Here is a 25,277-nt window from a genome sequence, read left to right on the forward strand (position 1 = left end):
CCTTTTATAGGGGTTGTCTTGCAAATTGTCTAATTTCCACCTGGTGGAAATTAGACAATTTACCAACAGGTGAAATTGATTCACAAATCAGTGTTGCTTCCTAACTGGACAGGTTGATATCTCAAAAGTGTGATTGACTTGGAGCTACATTGCATTGCTTATGTGTTCCCTTTATTTTTTTGAGCAGTGTATATTATATATATATATATATATATATATATATATATATATATATATATATATATATATATATATACATATTAACCAAAATGAAGTCAATATTTTCATATGGAAAAGTCACTTCGGATTTTAAAATAAATAACCCCGCCCCAAAAAAAAACATTTTTATGGTATTTTGTCATTTCATTGTCCTCTTACAACACAGGGTTTTACAAAAATATCACCAAATGAAAATTAAGTTATATATTAAAACGTTTAACAGCCAGTGGAAATTTAAGTTGATTAATAACATTTTTCTCTCGCTTGCATTTCTCTAGTGAAAATAACAATTGAATAAGTCACAACAACGGCATCATCATTTTAATCAGTTGTGTCTCTGTCAGTGGCGTAATCGTGGTGCATGACCTCACTGATTTAGCCGAACCAAGCTGATAGGTGCAAAAAATCAAAATATAATTAACATTTCAACACTTTTTTGAAGGGAATGCTCAATTCAAATTTCAAAATTGACAACCCAAAAAAAAATCCATAGAATATATATCACCTTCCTCCAAGCTTGCCAGTGAATTATGTGGTGAACCATGATGAATTATGTGGTGAATCATGATGAATTATGTGGGGAATTATGTGGTGAACCATGATGAATTATGTGGTTAACAATGATGAATTATGTGGTGAATTATGTAGCGAACCATGATGAATTATGTGGTGAATTATCTAGTGAACCATGATAAATTATGTGGTGAATTATGTGGTGAACCATGATAAATTATGTGGTGAATTATGTGGTGAACCATGATGAATTATGTGGTGAATTATGTGGTGAACCATGATAAATTTTGTGGTGAACCATGATGAATTATGTGGTGAATTTTGTGGTGAACCATGATGAATTATCTAGTGAATTTTGTGGTGAACCATAATGAATTATGAATTATGTGGTGAATTATGTAATGAACCATGATGAATTAGAGTCCATCAAAGCATGTGAACAGGAAGGCTGTACAGTAGTTGGAATGAGCAGAGAGCAAGAATTCACAGCCTAAAAGCAACCTGGATCCATTCAGCAACCATGCTAGCAACCTCTCTTCCTGCATCCAGCACGAAAGCGTGACGGAAGCCATTTTCACAGAGTCGAATATCCGCACCGGGGAAGTCCTGCTTGATGTCATCGTGGTACTGTGTCGGACACCAGTGGTCCGAGGCGCCGTAGTAAAACACGAGCTTGAAAAGAGAAATATGGTTTACTAAAACAGTAAACAAGAATTATTCTTCTGCTGGATGTCAAGTAATGACTGATAGCTGTTAGGCACGGATAAATGGAGGAATTAATTTGGAATTTGGCAAAGCTGTTGCTTACCTTTTCAAGGTTTTGCCTTATTGTTTTGTCATCTCTTTCAAGTACTGTTTTCATTTCCTGACCGGCCATATACATAGCATTAGCTACAAAAACAAATGAAAAAAAAGAGTAAATGTCATTGTCATTGTTCTTAGCAATAATTTTCTCCCCAATAATTATACTTGGCCAATTACCCCACTCTTCCGAGTCGTCCCGGTCGCTGCTCCACCCCCTCTACCAGTCTTGGGAGGGCTGCAGACTACCACATGCCTCCTCCGATACATGTGGAGACACCAGCCACTTCTCTTCACCTGACAGTGAGGAGTTTCACCAGGGGGACGTAGCACGTGGGAGGATCCCGCTATTCCCCCCTAGTTGCCCCTCCCCCCGTAACAGCCGCCCTGACCAACCAGAGGAGGCACCAGTGCAGCAACCAGGACACATACCCTCATCCGGCTTCCCACCCGCAGAAACGGCCAATTGTGTCTGTAGGGTAATGCCCGACCAAGCTGGAAGTAACATGGGGATTCAAACCAGAGATCCCCGTGTTGTAGGCAACGGAATAGACCGCCACGCTACCCAGAACTTGTTTCTATTTCTTTGTTGGATTAGCAAAAAAAGACACAAGACAACTAACCTGCGCAGTCCCCACTGAGGAGACCAACAGTCGGTTGGACAACTGTGTTGTCCAGGTAACGAATGCTGCGAAATACCAGCTTGACCAGGGTGGTTTTGAGTCCCTCAGGCAGCAGGGAGAGGAAGAAGAGGGGCAGGTAGGCCACATAGCGCATGTGGCACAGCACAGGTGTCATGACCTTCCCCTGAGGAGACTGTGCCATGCGCTCGATGGTGGGGAACAACATGACAGCCTTCATGACCTATAACAAGCAAAACAAGATAATTAAGTCAATTTTATTTTGTGTAGCCCAATATCACAAATTACAAATTTGCCACAAGGGGCTTTACAGCAACACAACATCCTGTCCTTAGACCCTCACATCAGATAAGGAATAACTCCCAAAAAATAAATAAAACTAAAGCTCTTTATGAAGGCGATCATCGTGCAGCTTTTAAGAAAAAAATCTGTTAATCAATAATAAAAACTCGGGGAAAGGGAAAAGAGCAATAACGTTTTCTCAGGGCAAAGTCATATTGGGCCAGCATGGCCAGCGGGTACAAGGTCAAGAACCATTAACAGACACAGAAGGTTGCTCCACTTTACGTAAAAATGTGTGCAAACAGCTGACGGTGATTAAGACGACCGGGGGAAAACTGACGAGGTTAGATAAAAAATGGTTACAAACGGGCGTCCGGGTGGCGTGGCAGTCTATTCTGTTGCCTACCAACACGAGGATCGGCGGTTCGAATCCCTGTGTTACCTCCAGCTTGGTCGGACATCCCAAGAGACACAATTGGCCGTGTCTGTTGGTGGGAAGCCAGATGTGGGTATGTGTCCTGGTCACTGCACTAGCGCCTCCTCTGGTCAGTTGGGGCGCCTGTTCGGGGAGGGGGACACAGGGGGGGTAGCGTGATCCTCCGACTCGCTACATCCCCCTGGTGAAACTCCTCACTGTCAGGTGAAAAGAAGCGGCTGGTGACTCCACATGTATGGGAGGAGGCATGTGGTAGTCTGCAGCCCTCCCCGGATCGGCAGAGGGGGTGGAGCAGTGATTGGGACGGCTCGGAAGAGTGGGGTAATTGGCCAAAAGGGGGAACCCCCCCAAAACAAAAAAAGGTTACAGAAAGGGATTGGCAGAGATGAATTAAAAGGTAAATTTACGAATACATGGCACTCTGGATGATTACAAGCAAAATATTTTCTGCTGGGGGTTGAAATTCTAAAATAATAATTTGGAATTATTGAGTCTTGTGTTGTTATCAATGGGAAGGTTGGACTTTGAGCACTGCATGAAAAGCAAGGACCTGGCTTCTGTGAAGCACTTTGTGCAATGAGTGTTCTACCGCTATCTTTTTTTTTTTTTCTTGGATTTTCCCCCCCTTTTTCTCCCCCAATTATATCTGGCCAATCACCCCACTCTTCTGAGTCGTCCCGGTCGCCACTCCAACCCTCTGCCGATCTGGGGAGGGCTGCAGACTACCACGTCTCCTCCAATACATGTGGAGTCGCCAGCCGCTTCTTTTCACCTGACAGTGAGGAGTTTCACCAGGGGGACGTAGCGTGTGGGAGGATCACGCTATTCCCCCCCAGTTTCCCCCCCGAACAGGCACCCCGACCGACCAGAGGAGTCGCTAGTGCAGCGACCAGGATACATACCCACATCTGGCTTTCCACCCACAGACAGGCCAATTGTGTCTGTAGGGACGCCCGGCCAAGCCGGAGGTAACACGGGGATTCGAACCGGTGATCCCCGTGTTGCCAAGCAACAGAAGACCGCCACGCTACCCGGACGCCCCCTACCTCTATAAATCTGGAACAATTTCCCCGTATAAAATCAAACTATAGTTGAGCACTCTGATGAGTTCGTACACCCAAATTCAACTTGTGGAGGAGGCCAACTCGTATGTGGTATCGACAAGTGCACATACTCGAGGTAAAGGCTACCATGATGGAATTAGTATCGTCAAACTCTGCTACCGGTGTCAGAATTTCTACCGTTGAACAGTAATATATCCAAATACCTAACAGTATCGTATGTGTAAATCTGAAATGTTAGTGTCACATCTTAAGTGTTTACCACAGGCCCTTTGATGCCTTTTGTAGATGTGATTCTGCAGGGGACTCTCAAGCAACCTTAAGCTCAGGATCTCTCTTCATCATCTCCAATATGACGTAGCAGCCAATGGAGTGTCCCACCAAGACGAGTCTCACTGCCCGAGGAACGTGCTTCCTGAGGAATACCAGTTTGTGCTCAATCTGCCCGTTAAGTCCAAACACATCCGCCTCTTCTGCTGAGGTACTGTCTGCCAGGAGGACAATGAATACATTATTGTGAGGATTTTGACCACTTCATACTCCATCTGAACAACAACAAAGAAGAAGTACTTCGTGGTGTTTGCAAAATTAATTCAACATTACCTGGAGCAAAGAAATTACAGCATGAAATTCAGATCAGATATAATTGAAAGGCCAATTCATAGTCTCGACGTACCGTACACGGACCGTACTCCGCGCGGACGCAAATGGCGCAGTAGCGGACCTCAGCGTATGTCCGCGTGAAGCTCAATTTTTGGAACCGTGTGTACCTCGCGTTTGCGTACCGGTGTCACACAAAACATGGTTCAGCATGAAACTGTTTCACATCGACATGGATTTCGTGTGGCACCGGAAACCTTCTTTAGTCTCTTCTTCGTGGCTTTATAACTTTTATACAGCATGGAGATGATATTGTTCTATATCACACTTCTCATATCCCTCACTACCATGCTGAACTCCCCGGCTCTATCCCTCCCTTCACTAAGTGGTCCAACATACCACTCCGCCAGGTTTTTCTTTCCAACGTAGCCTGGCAACAGAACAGCTCTTCTTCCTCATCCGAGGACAGCGCCATGTCGTCTACAGTCTAACTTCCGGCGGAAAAGGAAAACGACGCACAAAGGTTGTGGGAAAGTAGGCCTTGGGTATGCGTCGCTACGACTGGACTATGAAGAGTATGTAAAGGTGTGGTCTGTCCACATAGTGTATGCGCCCTGTACTTATAGACTATGTGAGCGGCCTTAGGCATACAAATTGGTTATGCAAGTGTTTGGATAGATCTCCAAGGGTGGGGATGGATTACTAAATGGGATCTGGGCACAGGCCCAGGGCGGCAGAAATCAAGGGGCCCAAGAGCAAAAAGCCTCTGTGTGAGTTTCTTGCTTCATTCAGTTGTGGGGTGCTCATGTATTGGCGGAGCACTTAGCCGCTAAAGCGCAGCAGAGAAACTGGGGGCAAAACACTCCCATTCATTAGGTGACCAGATGGTCTTGGAGGTTTGTTTTAGTCTAAAGGTGATGTTTCTTGCTAGCGGTAACACGTGAAAAGAACTGACCAGCAGAAAATCAAACGGTGCAACATGAAAAAACTTCAGGGAGCTGTACCTTCAACCATGTCCATAGTGTCAGGGGGCACACAGTGGCCAGCATGGCTTACAGCCCATACCGGGTGGTCGCTCCCAAACATATTGTAAAGTGTCTGCATGAAGGTTCTGTAGAAGCCCACCACACCTGGGTTACCTGCAAAGAAAAAAAGTACACTTTTTTCTCTCCTTTTTCTGTTCTTTCGAGGCAGAAGATTCATCCGGAACACAAAAAAGATAGTCGGCCATCTGCAGCAACGTAAACAGGCAAACTTGAGAAGTTGCAGCTCATTAAAGTTGCTCCAGTAACTTCCTGATGGCCTTTTATGCCGTCTGTGTACAAGGCGTCATCAAGTTACACTTCACATTACTGTCAAAGAGCTGTCAGGCGTAAACGTTTGAAACGAAGAAGTGTTGATATGGTTAATGCTTTCGTATATATCAATGTAGGTAATTCGGGGAGCAGCCGGGACGAGAACCCAGGGCTCCCGCCCCATGGGCAACTACGCTAACCAGTCGACTAAAGGGTCCGACCCGTTAGCCAAGGGCTAGCGAGTCTACTTATCCGTGATCATTACACTACCCCCCTCCTTTGGGTCACCTCCCTCATGCCTGTGGGCACACGTGCCTCTGATGGTCTCACCAGCCCACTTCTGACACCAATGTAGCAAATTCGGGGGGCAGCCTGGGAACCGCTGCAGCCAGCACGCTAACCCAAATCTCCCACACCATGGGCGACAACGTTAACCAGTCGACTAAAGCCGTTTGGGCGACTAAATAAATTTCATAAATCTAGTTGAGTGGAACTGCTATAGTAGGTTAAACCTGTATGCTGGTTTTCCCGCCATACAGGCAGACCGCTGGTATTCTAATTCCTGCTTCCAGATATGAATGTACCATTGTACTTATGGAACAGCTCAGGAGGATCTTATGCAGTAAAGAAAGCAAGAGTTGAAATCATCCATCCATCCATTATCCGAACCGCTTATCCCACTCTCAGGGTCGCGGGGATGCTGGAGCCTATCCCAGCAGTCACTGGGCGGCAGGCAGGTAGACACCCTGGACAGGCCGTCAGACCGTCATCAAACATGGGTATTTTGCTTTAAAGTCGGGGTAAGCAGTCCTGGGCAGAAGTGAGCAAGAGCCAGCGATATTTTCAGAAATTACTGTAAAAGAATCCACCCCCTTCACTTCTTTATTAATTAATTATTTATTTGGATCCCCCCCCCTTTTTTTTTCTCCCCAATTGTATCCGGCCAATGACCGCACTCTTCCAAGTCGTCCCGTTCTCTGCTCCACCCCCTCTGCTGATCCGGGGAGGGCTGCAGACTACCGCATGCCTCCTCCCATACATGTGGAGTCACCAGCCGCCTCTTTTCACCTGACAGTGAGGAGCTTGGCTAGGGGGACGTAGCACATGGGAGGATCATGCTATTGCCCCCAGCCCCCCCCCCCCGCCCCAAACTGGCGCCACGACCGACCAGAGGAGGCACTAGTGCAGCGACCAGGGCGCACACACATATCCAGCTTCCCACCCGCAGACACAGCCAATTGTCTCTGCAGGGACGCCCGACCAAGCCGGCAAGTTCAACTTTATTGTGATGTGTATTAGAATACAATGAAATTCTCTGCTCTGGTTCTGTCTACCTTAACACAAAGGACACGAGGACGAAGGATAAAAAGACACACAACCACCCCCCCCCCAAAAAAAAACACAAACACACACCTAGGGGCAATTTAGTGTGGTCAAGTCACCTGACCTACATGTCTTTGGACTGTGGGAGGAAACCCACGCAGACACAGGGAGAACATGCAAACTCCACACAGAGGACGACCCGGGACCACCCACAAGATTGGACTACCTCGGGGCTCAAACCCAGGACCTTCTTGCTGTGAGGTGACCGCTGTAACCACAGTGCCACCGACTATGTACACATGATCCATACACAATATAGAAAAGTACACAATAACACAACAATGTGAGGTGCATATGGCAGCGTCAGCTGCTCAGCAGCCTGACTGCCTGTGGAAAGAAACCATTACTGAGCGGCTGGGTGTGTGATTTGATGCTCGGGAGATGTTGTTTAGATGGAAGGAGCGAGAACAGAACATGAGCGGGGTGGCTGGTGTCCTTAAAGATGTTTTGGGCTTTCCGTTTGCAGCGAGAGGTGTGAATATTATGAAGTTGTGGTAGCTCCATGCCCATAACTTCTCTGCTGTCGTTACAGTCCTAGGCAGTCAGGTTCTCAAACCACACTGTGACACAGCCTGTCAAACCACAGTCTGTAATGACTATTATTATTATTATTGTTTGTATGATTAACTTAGTGACCCGTAACATGTCTAAGTTTCTGGCATCTGCTCTGAACCCGTTGGTAGGCAGTAGTGAACACCACATTCACAACACTGTGGATGTTGTGGATCAGGTGAGGGACACCATTATGGAGGGGGATGAAACAATGGTGTCTTATGATGTTACGTCTCTCTTCACGTGCGTGCCTGTTGATGAAGCAGTGGAGGTGGTCTGTATGAAATTACAAAACGACCCCACCCTTATCAATAGAACCACCCTGTCTCTGCTCCTGAAGCTGTGTCTTCAGTGCACGTACTTCACATACAGGGGGCAGTACTATAGGCAGAGGCATGAGTGTGCTATGGGTTCCCCAGTCTCACCTGTAGGGGCCAACTTGTATATGGAGGAAGTGGGACTCTGATTTCCTATCCAGGGACACCACCTAGTCATCGGTTCAGATTTGCGGACGACACCTGGGTTAAAATTAAATCTCAGGATGTAGCACATTTCACCCACCACATGAACTCTGGACACCACATCAAGTCCACCAGGGAGGACGTGGACCATGACAGGTCAGTCTTCTTACACTGGGAAACTGCAGTTGGTGATGGGGGACATTTGACTGTTGATGTTACTGTAAACCAACACATACTGATCAGTACTTGGGGTTTGACTCTCATCGTCCACTGGAGCACAAACTAGGAGTCATCAGGACGCTGGACCACCGAGCTGACAAAGTCCCTACCGACACAGGAGCCGGGGAAGGGGAGAGATCCCACATTAAGCAGGTCCTGGTTAAGTATGGTTATCCTAACTGGGTGTTTGTCAAAGCCAGGAAGACGCCCAAACAGTGCACCAGCCAGTCGAAGAGAGGAGAAGGACAACAGCTGCCTAAGTGTAAACCAGTGGTGATCCTGTATGTGGCGGGAGTGTCGGAAAAGTTGAGACGCGTATTTTCCTAACACCACGTCTCAGTTGCTTTCAAACCCCAAACCATGCTGCACCAGATATTGGTTCACTGCAAGGATCAGGTCCCCCAGCACAAACAGAGCAATATAGTATTGTTGTTGTACGTCGTTTTGTGATGTTATTGTGCCCCCTGCCCGTGTTCCCTCCAGGGGAACAGCACGAGTAACAAGCCGGGGTCATCCGCAAAGTTTGTTTGTGTTGACGATCTCGATGAAAGCGTTTTCCCCATCACAGGTCTGATGTCCAGCAGAGCTTGTCTATCGTGTTAAAGGATAGCCATGACCGCAGGGGGAATTGTGGACAGTGTCACAGACAAAGACACGCACAAAACAAACGGAACGTGTGATTAAGATTGTGTGTTATATGTTTCTTGTGTGTTGATTATCACTTATGTAAAGCATTGAGTACCCTGAAAAACTCTCTGTGAATAAAGTGCGTTAATAAATAATAACAATAATAATCAAGCAAACTTACCTGGAATGATAAGAAAAAGCACCTTGTGTCCGGGAACTAAGTGACAGGCACCAAATTTGAGAACTTCTGTGATGGCACCGCAGCAGTAAGTGAACTCAGTCCTTGGCTCATCCTTAGCCTCCGTTGCCACTGAACCCATCTCATCAGCTTCAATAGAAAAAAATAAAGTAAAATAAGATTTCAATAAGTAATTCGCACAGCCAAGCAGTCAAACACTGATTAGGCCTAATTTGAAGAAAAGTCACGATGAAGCCATCAACACAACTGCAATTAATTGAGGTATGCCCCCCCACCCACAATTGCATCCGGTCAATTACCCCACTCTTCCGAGCTGTCCCGTTCGCTGCTCCACCCCCTCTACCGATCCAGGGAGGGCTGCAGACTACCACATGCCTCCTCCCATACATGGGGATTCACCAGCCGCTTATTTTCACCTGACAGTGAGGAGTTTCACCAGGGGGACGTAGCGCATGGGAGGATCACGCTATTCCCCCCAGTTCACCCTCCCCCCTGAACAGGCACCCTAACCAACCAGAGGAGGCGCTAGTACAGCGACCAGGGCACACACACATATCCGGCTTCCCACCCGCAGACAGGACCAGTTGTGTCTGTAGGGGCGCCTGACCAAGCCGGAGGAAACACAGGGATTCGAACTGGACATCCTTGTGTTGGTAGGCAACGAAACAGACTGCTATGCTACCTGGATGCCTGAGGTATGTATTTTAACTTAATTTTACCATTTGCTCTAGCACAAATTACCTATATTTTATTCAGAATATTTTATGTAGAACTAAGACCGGCATACTTGTAGCCAAAATGAGCCTTTCCCCAAAGTGACTAGTCACTGTGTAACTCCCACCTCTGGAGTTAATACTAAAGAACATGGTTTCCATTAGCCGGTAATGACCAATGTTTTACCGAAACAACTTTCAAATTCCAACAAGTCACCGGCCATGGTGTCTGGCAATAACTCCACCCAAAAACAAAGCTCTATGAAAATCATTAGACCCTCATATCAGAAATGCACATCTTCAGAAATAGGTAGGCTTGTAGGTGTGTTGGGTGATTAACAAATGAGATTTGGTTCCTGTTTTATCATTTAAGTCTTTGGTGCTCACACGCTCGGATTGGCTTATGCAAGATGCTATTGCCTACTGTCAAATACAAATGGAATTCTCTTTACGACTGTTTGAGTCAGCTGACATTTCTTTGGGAGAAGTTTCCTGAGATTACGCCTGCCTTGAGACTCCCACTGTTCAAAGAGGTAGAGCTTGATTTCCTTGAGGAATATTGAGAGTCCTCAAGGCCATTGCAACTGACAGCCTTCAAGGTAAGACCTCATGCTACTATGGTAAGTTCCTACCTGCTCGCTTTGCTGTTCAGGCGAAACTACATAACCTGCACGATTCAAACCCGTGGTACTGCTCACATATGTATCTTGCAAGCCACCATAGCTGGTTTTGAGAAAAGGTCCAGTAGTTTCTTACAGCTGAAGACCGATGTCAATGAAGCCATCCTGGCTACAGCTACCCACCCGTTTTTCAAGACGAGGTGGTTGCCTCCCAAACTAGCTTCAAAGACGAGGATACATCACCCATTTCTGCACTCAGCTGGAAAGCTTGGCCTTGTGTCAGAAAGGGAAACTGCCTCATCAAATACCGCTGAAGAAAATAAAGCTGGTTTCTTCATCTTCTCTGACCAGGGTATAGGTAAAAGAGTGGCTAGTTTCAAGTCACGTTTTTAAATATTTTTGTGATAATAAAAGTCCTTGAAGTTAATGTAACATAAATTCATAACAACCCTGTTTCCCTGTTTGCCTCTACTGTTTCCAATCCCATCAACAGGAACTGAGAGCCAGTTGGGCAGAACGTTGCCCAGCCACAGCAAAGTAGAGTTGGAGACCCTTCACTTTCTGGAGGACCCCAGAAAGGACCTTTCCTTGCTGGATTCATATCCACTAATCAAGCTACTCTTTGTGAGATTCAACACCACTTTGCCATCATCGGCAACAGTTGAGTGTTTCTTCTGCTTTGCAGGCATGGTTTACCACCCTCACAGAAGATTAAACAGCTGAACTGATGGAGAAATTAATTGTGCTGAAAAACAACTAAAGCTGAAAGGAGTATACTCTTATTTTAGGTTGTTGCTGGCAATGGGGGAAGGGGGATACTTCTCTTTCTCTTCTATTTTGTACTGTATCATACTCTGCTGTAATGGTACTGTTATGTGTCTTTGCACTCATTCAAATGGTTGCTTGTAAAGTTGGAGAGCTCAGAAATGTACTTACTCCACTGCACTAGATTTTTATCATCTTGAAAAAGGCATCTGCTAAATGGCCAGTCTTACCGTCTCCTGAAAGAACTAGTGCATCACTGTGGCCTACTGTTCAGTTCCCCCAGTTGCATTTCTGCTGGCTGTTCTCAGTCAGTCATTGGTCACTTTGACTGACAGAAACGACCCAGCATGCACCCCTGAATTCACAGCCTCCCACCTCCCAAGATATCCTGATTGGCCACTTCAAATCTATGATGTGGGCAAATTAGCAGAGCTCATCTTTTCAATGTAGGGGGAGGGGTTAAGGTCAGACCCATATTGAGGCTACTAAATGCCTAAAATCCGGAACACTGTCATTTCACTTCATGCACTGGCGTAAATGAAATCAAACGAAATGCCGTTTCCCCCAGCCCACAGCAGTACAAAACAAAGACAAAGACAAAAACAAAACCAAAAACAACAAGAACACAAATATTGGTTTGGATAGAACACATATATCCAAACCAAAGAAAAAAAAAAAATCACTGAACAAACACCAGCCAGGATGAATGTCGGAACCGCCGTTCTGCATGGGCTAGCAGTTAGCTTAGCCCGCCCCACTTCCGCATCCTGTCAGACCGCCCTCGGTGTTTCCTACTCGGGTGGAGCTCCAGGTAGGGGCCGTGGTCCCCGGGCCCACCGGACGAAGCAGACCAAGCTCTTCCAGCCGATCCAGCGCCAGCTCCCCCAGCCAGACACCTTCGACACGCCTCCCCGCAGTCTTCATGACGACATCAAAAACACTACAGTCAAAGCCAGGTGAGGCCATCATTAGACCGCCCTCGGTGTTATCAGAACAGCCGGTCTGCATGGGTTAGCAGTTAGCTTAGCCTGCCCCACTTCCGCGTCCTGTCAGACCGCCCTTGGCGTTTCCTACTCGGGTGCAGCTCCAGGCAGGGGCCGTGGTCCCCGGACCTACCGGACGAAGCAGGCCAAGCTCTTCCAGCTGATCCAGCACCAACTCACCAAGAAAGACACCTTTGACACGCCTCCCCACACTCCTCACGACGACATCAAAAACACCACAGTCAATGTCAGTTGAGGCCGTCGCCAGACCGCCCTCGGTGTTATCGGAACCACCGGTCTGCATAGGCTTGCAGTTAGCTTAGCCCGCCCCACTTCCGCCTCCTGTCAGACTGCCCTCTTCCAGCATCTGCCCCGCTCTCCCAGCCAATCCAGCGCCAGCTCTCCCAGCCATCAAACGAAGATAAAACTTAGACGCAGACGTGGACAAAGGCACTGCATGGACGGTACTGGGTGAGGCCTCCGCAAATGTGAATTCAAGCTGCCATCTTCCCACACCGACACTGGGTGAAGCCTTGATATTAGATATCGTGATATCAGAAATATGATATGTTTGTATACAAATAGAATATATTTTTAAATTACAAATTACTTGTATTTTAAATACATTTTCTCATACCAGTATTTTGTATTTCATTTTAATACATTTGATGAGCAAGTATTTGTAATTTGTCACAAGATACTTTTTGATGTACTTGTGCCCATCTCTGACAGTGACAAACTACAGGTTGGCAAGCGTTACAAGTTCTGAGAACTCTTAATGCCAAAACTAAGCAGCTTGGCAGCCTACACAGTAGAAGGATAAGAAGAATGTGTAGACTTAATTTTTTCTGACTATTTACCTTGCCACAGGCCTTGACTACATCAAAAATCACCTAGACACTGATGACGATGCCCGCTCAAACAGCGGCCACTCTGACGAAGATGACGTCTTTGCATCCATGAAGTCAAGAAACTCAAAAAGGACAGCTGGAGAGATACCTTTCATGTCCGTTCACTGGAGGTATGGATCTATTGCATTCCTTTCCTCAAATCAAGAAATTGCCACTCAAAGTCCACTCAAGTCTTTCAGCATCTGGTGCCTGTGAGAGACTTTTTAGTGCTCCTGTTCACTGCCAAAAGATCACAGCTTCACTGCAAAAACCTTGAGAGCCAGCTACTGTTGAAGCTTAACAGCCACTTCACTAAGTGATTCTTATACACTTTCATTCATCAAAACACATTCAGTCTCACTTATATACACAGTCTCACATTCACTGATTCAACCTGTCACTGCAAGGTTTTTTTTTCCCCAGTTTTTCTCCCCAATTGTATCCAGCCAATTACCCCACTCTTCCGAGCCATTTCGGTCGCTGTTCCACCCCCTCTGCCGATCCAGGGAGGGCTGCAGACTACCACATGTCTCCTCCCATACATGTGCAGTCGCCAGCTGCTTCTTTTCACCTGACAGTGAGGAGTTTCAACCAGGGGGACATAGCGCGTGGGAGGATCACGTTATTCCCCCCCAGTTCCCCCTCCCCCCGAACAGGCGCCCCGACCGCTCAGAGGAGACGCTGGTACAAACCCCAATTCCAGTGAAGTTGGGACATTGGGTAAAACGTAAATAAAAACAGAATACAATGATTTGCAAATCCTTTCCCCCCTATATTCAGTTGAACACACTACAAAGACAAGATATTTAATGTTCAAACTGATAACCTTTATCGTTTTTTGCAAATATTCACTCATTTTGAATTTGATGCCTGCAATACGTTCCAAAGAAGCTGGGACAGGGGCATGTTCACCACTGTGTTACACCACCTTTCCTTTTAACAACACTCAATAAGCGTTTGGGAACTGAGGGCACTAATTGTTGAAGCTTCGTAGGTGGAATTCTTCCCCATTCTTGCTTGATGTGCGACTTCAGTTGCTCAACAGTCTGGGGTCTCCGTTGTCGTATTTCGTGCTTCATAATGCGCCACACATTTTCAATGGGAGACGGGTCTGGACTGCAGGCAGGCCAGTCTAGTACCCGCACTCTTTTACTACGAAGCCCCGCTGTAGGAACACGTGCATAATGTGGCTTGGCATTGTCTTGCTGAAATAAGCAGGGACGTCCCTGAAAAAGACGTCGCTTGGATGGCAGCATATGTTGCTCCAAAACCTGTATGTACCTTTCAGCATTAATGATGCCTTCACAGATGTGCAAGCTACCCATGATGCCATGGGCACTAACACACCCCCATACCATCACAGACGCTGGCTTTTGAACTTTGGGCTGATAACAATCTGGATGGTCCTTTTCCTCTGTAGCCCGGAGGACACGACCTCCATGATTTCCAAAAACAATGTGAAATGTGGACTCGTCAGACCACAGCACACTTTTCCACTTTGCGTCAGTCCATCTCAGATGAGCTTGGGCCAGAGAAGCCGGTGGTGTTTCTGGGTGGTGTTGATATATGGCTTTGGCTTTGCATGGGAGAGTTTTAACTTGCACTTGTAGATGTAGCGACCAACTGTGTTAACTGACGATGGTTTTCCCAAGTGTTCCTGAGCCCACGTGGTAATACCCTTTACACAATGATGTCGGTTTTTAATGCAGTGCCGCCTGAGGGGTCGAAGGTCACAGGCATTCAATGTTGGTTTTCAGCCTTGCTGCTTACGTGCAGAGATTTCTCCGGATTCTTTGATTCTTGTGATGATATTATGGACTGGAGATGATGAAATCCCTAAAGTCCTTGCAGTTGTACGTTGAGACACGTTGTTCTTAAACTGTTGGACTATTTGCTCACGCAGTTGTTCACAAAGTGGTGACCCTCGCCCCATCCTTGCTTGTGAACAGCTGAGCCTTTTGGGGATGCTCCTTTTATACCCAATCATGACACTCACCTGTTTCCAGTTAACCTGTTCACCTGTGGAATGTTCCCAACAGGTGTTTTTTGAGCATTCCTCAACTTTCCCAGTCTTTTGTTGCCCCTGTCCCAGCTTCTTTGGAACGTGTTGCAGGCATCAAATTCAAAATGAGTGAATATTTGCAAAAAACAATAAAGTTTATCAGTTTGAACATTAAATATCTTGTATTTGTAGTGTATTCAATTGAATATAGGTCAAAAAGGATTTGCAAATCATTGTATTCTGTTTTTATTCACCTTTTACACAACGTCCCAACTTCATTGGAATTGGGGTTTGTACAGCGACCAGGATACATACCCATATCTGGCTTCCCACCTGCAGACACGGCCAATTGTGTCTGTAGGGACGCCCGACCAAACCGGAGGTAACATGGGGATTCAAACCAGCGATTCCTGTGTTGGTAGGCAATGGAATAGACCGCCACGCTACCCGGACACCCCACTGCAAATAAAATTTGAAGAGTTCACAGACAGTATTGTTACTTAAGTGTTGGTTTCAAAAGCTTTATGTTGTAAAAAAGAATGATAAAAGAACGTTTTGAAACCAATAATTTGTCTGTTCCACTAATTCAGCAAAATACATTGTTTCTCATTTGCATACACACGTAGTCTCGTTTTCTGAGTTTTAAACCTGTCACACCAAGAAATGCCTGAAGTGTTCAAACACGGCGCTGTGTACTAGGCACTGGGTTCAAAAGCTTTATGTTATGAAACAGAATGACAGGAGAGAAGGTTTTGAAACTATTCAATTGAGCACGTTTGAAGGATTTAAGTGTTTCTTCTGACTGAATTTGCCTTAATTTATGTTATTTTGTCAAGATTTAATTCATTACTGTGTATTGTTTTATTTAAAGGGATATGATTTAGGTGATGTTTTAATTTGCACATGGCTATTTTATATTTTGTTTATTTCTACTGAACAAGAATTTACAATTTTGGGCGCCCGGGTGGCGAGGTGGTCTATTCCATTGCCTACCAATGCTGGTTCAAATCCCTGTGTTACCTCCGGCTTGGTCGGGCGTCCCTACAGGCACAATTGGCCATGTCTGCGGGTGAGAAGCTGGATGTGGGTATGTGTCCTGGTCGCTGCACTAGCGCCTCCTCTGGTCGGCTGGCGAGCCTGTTTGGGGGGGCAGGGGAACTGAGGGGGAATAGCGTGATCCTCCCATTCGCTACGTCCCCCTGGTGAAACTCCTCACCGTCAGGTGAAAAGAAGCGGCTGGTGACTCCACATGTATCGGAGGAGGCATGTGGTAGTCTGCAGCCCCCCCCCCTCGATCAGCAGAGGGGGTGGAGCAATGACCGGGACGGCTCGGAAGAGTGGGGTAATTGGCCGGATACAATTGGACAGAAAATGGGGGGTAATTTTTTTTTTACAATTTTATATTTTGGACATTTGGATATTTACGTTCATCTTGCTGTGCTTATTTCAACAATAAATCAGATCAGACCGTATGAAGTAACTCATTACTTTGGTATTTTCCCTTGCCACTTTCTTCCCCTTGCTCAAGTAATTATTTGGATGACTACTTTTATTTCTACTTGAGTCCTTATTTCAAAGTAACAGTACTTTTATTTGAGTGCAGTTTTTGGCTACTCCACCTCTGCCCATGCTAGACCACGCTATGATAGGGAAAAATGAATGGGTGATCTTGGGAAAATGGAACCACATATATTGGTGAGACCCTTCTTGACATCCATAGTTGTGTTCACATCCAGTTATAAAATCATTTACGGGTGGCAAAATAAACGTGGCCCAACATCCGCTGTGTTCGCTGTTCTGAAAACAGCTTTTGTGCAAAAGAGAACGAATACATGTGGCACACGAAATCAAACAACTTCAATAAACCCTCTCACTATTCCTGATCTGAGAAAAGTCGGCTCGCGCAGGAGAGTCGAATCAAAAGATGACTCGTTCCCGAAGAGCCAGAAACCCCCACCACTAGCTAGCATCCTACCATCACCCACCAGAGGCCCGGTATAACTGCCTCCTTCCCGTCTCACTCCCGGCCCTGCCCAGCATCACCGCAGCCCATCGTAATGCGTGTTGCCGTCGTCACCCTGCAGTATCCATTACTTGCGCGTCGCTTGCTGTCCATCAACTGACAACAACGGGCTCACAGCTGTGACGTCAGCGAGCCGGCAGATCCCTGTCACTCTGGGTTTGAACGATCAAAGCTAGCTCAAGTTGAAACCATCTTCAGTCTATGTATGACCCGCTCCTATTACCGGCCAGCCTGACTACCGGGTGACATCCTGCTGAATCCCCCGTGTGAGGCTGCGCTGCTCCTGCTTGCTTCACGGGTCTTAAGCCCGCGCTAGAATGTATAGGAGCGTGACGTCAGCCATTCAGCCATCGAGTTACGTTAGCCCTTAACAAACGGCGCTGTCAGCCAGACTTTATCTCCCCCGTCACTGCGTTATCTGTACGGTACCTAACGACATAGAAGTACTTCCAAGAAAACGCTGAAACGCTCCGGTTTGTCGAGCGAGTATTAGCAAATTCCTTCAGACTTGCCTCACTTGTTGTTGTCGTCGTCTTCTTCTTCCTCCTTCTTCTTCTGATTGTTCGCCGCCTCCTCTTCTTCTTCTGCCGCTCTTCTTCTACTTCTTCTTCTTTTTCGTGTTTATTGGCCGTCGGCAAACAACGACATGGCGCATTACCGCCATCATCTGGTATAGAGTGGATCACAATGGCTACTATTTACGCACAACCCCCCCCCCCCAAAAAACAACTAACTTCAAATCCTCTTAATTAAATTACTCTAAGAAACTGGAACAACGTTTTACAACACTCAGTTGAATTCTTCTGTAAAACATCTATTAAATCGAATTGCATTTTTATTTTTCGGAGATTTTGAGTCAGACGCCTTCTTTCTGCCTCGTATTTCTGACTTTATACCGTAACGCTCATCCTTCTTCTTCTTTTTCCTCTTCTTCTTCTTTTTCTTCTTCTTCTGGGGGGCGCACACTTTGTTTGAAGAAAGTATTGTTTTTTCATATTATTTTTTTTACATTCTTCTCCTTTTGTTTTGTGTATGCACCCCGGCATGAACAGTTTGCGTTGTTCATAAGACCTAGTACTGTCTGCATGAGACTGTTAATTCAAAACTGTTATTTTTTAATGACCTAGTACTGTCTGCATGAGACTGTTATTTCAAAACTGTTATTTTTTAATGACCTAGTACTGTCTGCATGAGACTGTTATTTCAAAACTATTTTTTAATGACCTAGTACTGTCTGCATGAGACTGTTAATTCAAAACTGTTATTTTTTAATGACCTAGTACTGTCTGCATGAGACTGTTAATTCAAAACTATGTTTTAATGACCTAGTACTGTCTGCATGAGACTGTTAATTCAAAACTGTTATTTTTAATGACCTAGTACTGTCTGCATGAGACTGTTATTTCAAAACTGTTATTTTTAATGACCTAGTACTGTCTGCACGAGACTGTTAATTCAAAACTGTTATTTTTTTAATGACCTAGTACTGTCTGCATGAGACTGTTATGTCAAAACTGTTATTTTAATGACTTAGTAGCGTCTGCATGACACTGTTATGTCGAAACTTATTTGTTTTATGGTCAAGGTATTCTGTTGTTATTGTAACACTGTTCATAGCTTACACCAGGGGTGATTCTAGGATCAGAGCTTTAGGGGTGCTGAGCACCCAGAGTGCTGGCCGGCCAGGCAAGATAAATTTCACTGTTTTGTACATTTTAACACAATTTTGGACCATCATTCCCACATTTGTGAAAGAAAAGCATGACACATTTTGGGTAGAGGAAACACTGTGACTAAACCAACAAATCTAAGAAAAATTATTTAAATGCTGAGCTACAGCAAAAGAGGAATGGATTGGAATCATAAAAGAAATATATAACATAGGAAAGCAGACTTTATCCCTGAACCTATATGTATGGACAAATTTACTAAGTTCTGGAGGAGGACAACTCATTTTGATACAGCAGCTCCTCAACATATACATATACAAATACACATACACATAAACAGTATAGTAAATGTATGTTTCTGGAGTAAAACAGCTCCCTATAGTGAGTACCAAAAATACCCAAAATGGACCTTAGTCTTATTTTTGGACTTTTATTTGAAATGCAGTGCATAACATGTAAAACACATGAACAGAAATTGACGTTTTCAGTGTTTGTCTCTGCCCTTTTCCTTCTTGTCTGTATTATATAATACAAATACATAAATAAAAATCAACTTCTCAAAAAAAGAAAAGTGCTTTAAATCTACCAAATAATAATGATACTAATCATAATAATAATAATAATAATAAAATAATAAAAGAGAGGCAACCCTGCCTAAGGCACAATGTATGTAATCATCTTTGTATGGATACTGTGCAGATGATTCCTTCTACTTTAATCTGTGTCGCCTCACCTTGAGGGTGGCAAATCTGTCGATCACTGTTTGGTGTTCGACTCTCTCAAGCATCTCTTTATCAACTGACATCACAGCCAGGTGCTGGAGTCTGCTTTGACCCGTGGTCCTCCTCAGCCAGGTATGGAGCCAATGCAAGGCACTAAAAGACCTCTCACAGCTACAGCTGCTAACTGGTATTGTCAAGGCAACCTGAATAACAGCTTTCAGTGAAGGGAACATGTCATCATCCAGGAGATTGTACACTGTCAGCATGTCTTGAATGGCACCACCCTCACTCTTGCACATCAGAAAGTTTTTGGCAACCATCACTTCCTCTGACTTAAGTTCAATATGGTAATGCAGTGCCAGTGCTGACAAATGAGGCTCAGACAAGAAGTGATCTGAGGTTGGACTGCACGCCTGAATTCCATTAAGCAAGTCCCGATTCACACCAGAAAACGCTTCTCAAGTTCAGAGATCATTCTGTCCAGACAAGGAAACAACAATTTCCTTTTGAGTTCTTCTGACTCGGAAGAACCACAGACTTCATTACCTGCCCCACAAGGTGACTCAAGAACAAATCCATCCATTCTCTTTGTCTTACGCCTCTGTCCAGAAGACTGCTCCAAGACTGGTATCTGGTTTGCCTCACATATAGCCTTTGTTCTTGCATGAAGATCTGCAGCAGTGGCATCACTGCGTTTCTGCTTCAGAGTGTCAATCACTGCATCTTCGTATGTCACTGCTTGGGCAATATCGATGGTCTCCTTCTGTAGGTATCTGTGTAAACCTGCTGTTACAGACAGGAGATCCTGGAAAACAATCAGCAAATACACTGAGGAGAATTTACTGAGTTTTGCCTTCAATCCCACTGCCATCGGTGTGTTGATAGTGGAGAGACACTCAATGATGGCAGGGAAATTGTCAAGCACTGCTGTCACTGAACGAAGCTGGCATGCCCAGCGTGTGTTTGACAACTGCACAAGTTCACTTCGCTCCAATCCTAACTTCTTTTGAGTGTCAACAAACTTATGATGGTTCACAAGTGAAACACTAAAGAAAGAATGGAGACTTTCCAGCATGTTGAAGAGCTCTGTGGCTTCAGAAACAGCTCTGCATGTGTGGCATAAGACGAGATTCAACTCATGTGCATAGCAATGCACATATATCGCCTCAGGGTGCTGCTTTTGGCAGCTGCCCCATCGTAGGTCTGTGCTACACATTTCAACTGATCAGTTCCCTTCTCTTGCAATTGATTCTCAATTGCAGCGGTTATTGGGGCAGCATCAAACTGTGGCATTTCTGTAAGGGCTAGAAACCTCTCTTTAACGTCATGATCCACAGACACATGCCTCACACAGAGTGCCAACTGTTTCTTCTTTCCATCTCTGGCCTCATCAGCCATAATGGCAGACATCTTTGATTCCCTCATCTCACTAACAATAGTTGCAGTTACCTCTTGTGAACAACATTCAATCATCTCATTCTGACTGCTGCACGAGAGGTATGTGGTGTTTGATGGGGGTGTATACCTCTGCAAGAATGGATCAAACTTTCTCAAAAGTGTCACGCACTCTCGGAAATTCCCTTTATTGTCGCTCTCTTCTGTTTCATCATTACCTCGAAATGCTATTCCTTGCTTCCCCAGGAAGCAGGTCACTGCCACAATACGTTCCAGGTACTCCCTTCTTTCACTCATTTCAGTGGCACTTGCTGCCTCTGTCTGCTCTACAACATGACCTTGTGACAGACCTGCTTTGTAGCTGTTCCAACAAACCTCACTGTCCTTGTGTGACTGAGTGGTTTCATGTTTCCGAAACTTGTTCAGTGCCTTTTGCCAGTTACTGACTCCATCATTCACTAATGCATCGTATCTGAGAGTTTTTCCAAACACCCAACAAGCGAAGCAGAAAGCAACATTTTTTCGAGAAGAATATTCCAACCATTTAAAACTTTTGAACCAGTTTTCCTGAAAGGCTCTTTCTTGTGTGCCAAATTGAGTGAGTGGGTACTGAGACAGTTTTAACTGTTTAGGACCAGAAGTCTTGTCCCCTAAATCAAAAGAAATAACTTGAGATCCTGCTGCTCTGGCTTGGTGGCCGGTATGCTGCTCTCTCTCTGTCTCTTCATGTCTTTCTCTGGTCTGCTCTCTCTCTCTGTCTCTTCATGTCCTTCTCTGGTCTGCTCTCTCTCTGTCTCTTCATGTCCTTCTCTGGTCTGCTCTCTCTCTCTGTCTCTTCATGTCTTTCTCTGGTCTGCTCTCTCTCTGTCTCTTCATGTCTTTCTCTGGTCTGCTCTCTCTCTCTCTGTCTCTTCATGTCTTTCTCTGGTCTGCTCTCTCTCTCTGTCTCTTCATGTCCTTCTCTGGTCTGCTCTCTCTCTCTGTCTCTTCATGTCCTTCTCTGGTCTGCTCTCTCTCTGTCTCTTCATGTCCTTCTCTGGTCTGCTCTCTCTCTGTCTCTTCATGTCCTTCTCTGGTCTGCTCTCTCTCTGTCTCTTCATGTCCTTTTCTGGTCTGCTCTCTCTCTGTCTCTTCATGTCCTTTTCTGGTCTGCTCTCTCTCTGTCTCTTCATGTCTTTCTCTGGTCTGCTCTCTCTCTCTGTCTCTTCATGTCCTTCTCTGGTCTGCTCTCTCTCTCTGTCTCTTCATGTCTTTCTCTGGTCTGCTCTCTCTCTGTCTCTTCATGTCCTTCTCTGGTCTGCTCTCTCTCTGTCTCTTCATGTCTTTCTCTGGTCTGCTCTCTCTCTCTGTCTCTTCATGTCTTTCTCTGGTCTGCTCTCTCTCTGTCTCTTCATGTCTTTCTCTGGTCTGCTCTCTCTCTCTCTGTCTCTTCATGTCTTTCTCTGGTCTGATCTCTCTCTCTGTCTCTTCATGTCCTTCTCTGGTCTGCTCTCTCTCTGTCTCTTCATGTCTTTCTCTGGTCTGCTCTCTCTCTCTGTCTCTTCATGTCTTTCGCTGGTCTGCTCTCTCTCTGTCTCTTCATGTCTTTCTCTGGTCTGCTCTCTCTCTGTCTCTTCATGTCCTTCTCTGGTCTGCTCTCTCTCTGTCTCTTCATGTCTTTCTCTGGTCTGCTCTCTCTCTGTCACTTCACGTCCTTCTCTGGTCTGCTCTCTCTCTGTCTCTTCATGTCTTTCTCTGGTCTGCTCTCTCTCTGTCTCTTCATGTCTTTCGCTGATCTGCTCACTCTGTCTCTTCATGTCTTTCTCTGGTCTTCTCTCTCTCTGTCTCTTCATGTCTTTCTCTGGTCTGCTCTCTCTCTGTCTCTTCATGTCTTTCTCTGGTCTTCTCTCTCTCTCTGTCTCTTCATGTCTTTCTCTGGTCTGCTCTCTCTCTCTGTCTCTTCATGTCTTTCTCTGGTCTTCTATCTCTCTCTGTCTCTTCATGTCCTTCTCTGGTCTGCTCTCTCTGTCTCTTCATGTCTTTCTCTGGTCTGCTCTCTCTCTGTGTCTTCATGTCTTTCTCTGGTCTGCTCTCTCTCTGTCTCTTCATGTCTTTCTCTGGTCTGCTCTCTCTCTCTGTCTCTTCATGTCTTTCTCTGATCTGCTCTCGCTGTCTGTCTCTTCATGTTTTTCTCTGGTCTGCTCTCTCTCTCTCTGTCTCTTCATGTCTTTCTCTGGTCTGCTCTCTCTCTGTCTCTTCATGTCTTTCTCTGGTCTGCTCTCTCTCTGTCTCTTCGTGTCTTTCTCTGGCCTGCTCTCTCTCTTCCTCTTCAAGTCTTTCTCTGGTCTGCTCTCTCTCTGTCTCTTCATGTCTTTCGCTGATCTGCTCTCTCTCTCTGTCTCTCCATGTCTCTCTGGTCTTCTCTCTCTCTCTGTCTCTTCATGTCCTTCTCTGGTATGCTCTCTCTCTCTGTCTCTTCATGTCTTTCTCTGATCTGCTCTCTCTCTCTGTCTCTTCATGTCTTTCTCTGATCTGCTCTCTCTCTCTGTCTCTTCATGTCTTTCTCTGGTCTGCTCTCTCTCTCTGTCTCTTCATGTTTTTCTCTGATCTGCTCTCTCTCTCTGTCTCTTCATGTCTTTCTCTGGTCTGCTCTCTCTCTCCGTCTCTTCATGTCTTTCGCTGGTCTGCTCTCTCTCTGTCTCTTCATGTCTTTCTCTGGTCTGCTCTCTCTCTGTCTCTTCATGTCTTTCTCTGGTCTGCTCTCTCTCTCTGTCTCTTCATGTCTTTCTCTGGTCTGCTCTCTCTCTCTGTCTCTTCATGTCTTTCTCTGGTCTGCTCTCTCTCTGTCTCTTCATGTCTTTCTCTGGTCTGCTCTCTCTCTCTGTCTCTTCATGTCTTTCTCTGGTCTGCTCTCTCTCTGTCTCTTCATGTCTTTCGCTGATCTGCTCACTCTGTCTCTTCATGTCTTTCTCTGGTCTTCTCTCTCTCTGTCTCTTCATGTCTTTCTCTGGTCTGCTCTCTCTCTGTCTCTTCATGTCTTTCTCTGGTCTTCTCTCTCTCTCTGTCTCTTCATGTCTTTCTCTGGTCTGCTCTCTCTCTCTGTCTCTTCATGTCTTTCTCTGGTCTTCTATCTCTCTCTGTCTCTTCATGTCCTTCTCTGGTCTGCTCTCTCTGTCTCTTCATGTCTTTCTCTGGTCTGCTCTCTCTCTGTGTCTTCATGTCTTTCTCTGGTCTGCTCTCTCTCTGTCTCTTCATGTTTTTCTCTGGTCTGCTCTCTCTCTCTCTGTCTCTTCATGTCTTTCTCTGGTCTGCTCTCTCTCTGTCTCTTCATGTCTTTCTCTGGTCTGCTCTCTCTCTGTCTCTTCGTGTCTTTCTCTGGCCTGCTCTCTCTCTTCCTCTTCATGTCTTTCTCTGGTCTGCTCTCTCTCTCCGTCTCTTCATGTCTTTCGCTGGTCTGCTCTCTCTCTCTGTCTCTCCATGTCTCTCTGGTCTTCTCTCTCTCTCTGTCTCTTCATGTCCTTCTCTGGTATGCTCTCTCTCTCTGTCTCTTCATGTCTTTCTCTGATCTGCTCTCTCTCTCTGTCTCTTCATGTCTTTCTCTGATCTGCTCTCTCTCTCTGTCTCTTCATGTCTTTCTCTGGTCTGCTCTCTCTCTCTGTCTCTTCATGTCTTTCTCTGATCTGCTCTCTCTCTCTGTCTCTTCATGTCTTTCTCTGGTCTGCTCTCTCTCTCCGTCTCTTCATGTCTTTCGCTGGTCTGCTCTCTCTCTGTCTCTTCATGTCTTTCTCTGGTCTGCTCTCTCTCTGTCTCTTCATGTCTTTCTCTGGTCTGCTCTCTCTCTCTGTCTCTTCATGTCTTTCTCTGGTCTGCTCTCTCTCTCTGTCTCTTCATGTCTTTCTCTGGTCTGCTCTCTCTCTGTCTCTTCATGTCTTTCTCTGGTCTGCTCTCTCTGTCTGTCTCTTCATGTCCTTCTCTGGTCTGCTCTCTCTCTGTCTCTTCATGTCCTTTTCTGGTCTGCTCTCTCTCTGTCTCTTCATGTCCTTTTCTGGTCTGCTCTCTCTCTGTCTCTTCATGTCTTTCTCTGGTCTGCTCTCTCTCTCTGTCTCTTCATGTCCTTCTCTGGTCTGCTCTCTCTCTCTGTCTCTTCATGTCTTTCTCTGGTCTGCTCTCTCTCTGTCTCTTCATGTCCTTCTCTGGTCTGCTCTCTCTCTGTCTCTTCATGTCTT

At 45.6% G+C, this 25,277-nt stretch overlaps 1 protein-coding gene across 3 annotated transcripts; it reads right to left on the reverse strand.

Moving 5' to 3' along the window:
* Nucleotides 1-280: 280 nt before the first annotated feature.
* ldah (lipid droplet associated hydrolase) lies at nt 281-17,869 on the reverse strand. 3 transcript variants are annotated; one of them, XM_056296146.1, is made up of 8 exons: nt 17,248-17,275; nt 15,578-15,721; nt 9,272-9,418; nt 5,558-5,692; nt 4,272-4,441; nt 2,157-2,397; nt 1,541-1,623; nt 281-1,404 (listed from the first exon to the last, which is right to left on the reverse strand). In XM_056296146.1, exons 2-8 carry the CDS (start codon nt 15,579-15,581, stop codon nt 1,216-1,218), a joined length of 969 nt encoding a protein of 322 aa, XP_056152121.1. In that variant the 5' UTR covers nt 15,582-15,721; nt 17,248-17,275; the 3' UTR covers nt 281-1,215. The 3 variants fall into 3 exon arrangements, with proteins under 3 accessions (XP_056152121.1, XP_056152122.1, XP_056152123.1); XM_056296147.1 differs by lacking the exons at nt 15,578-15,721; nt 17,248-17,275 and adding an exon at nt 17,798-17,869; XM_056296148.1 differs by lacking the exons at nt 15,578-15,721; nt 17,248-17,275 and adding an exon at nt 17,803-17,841.
* Between the last annotated feature and the right edge of the window lie 7,408 nt (nt 17,870-25,277).

This window comes from Lampris incognitus, chromosome 16 (genome assembly GCF_029633865.1).
Source record: "Lampris incognitus isolate fLamInc1 chromosome 16, fLamInc1.hap2, whole genome shotgun sequence".
Lineage (NCBI taxonomy): Eukaryota > Metazoa > Chordata > Actinopteri > Lampriformes > Lampridae > Lampris > Lampris incognitus.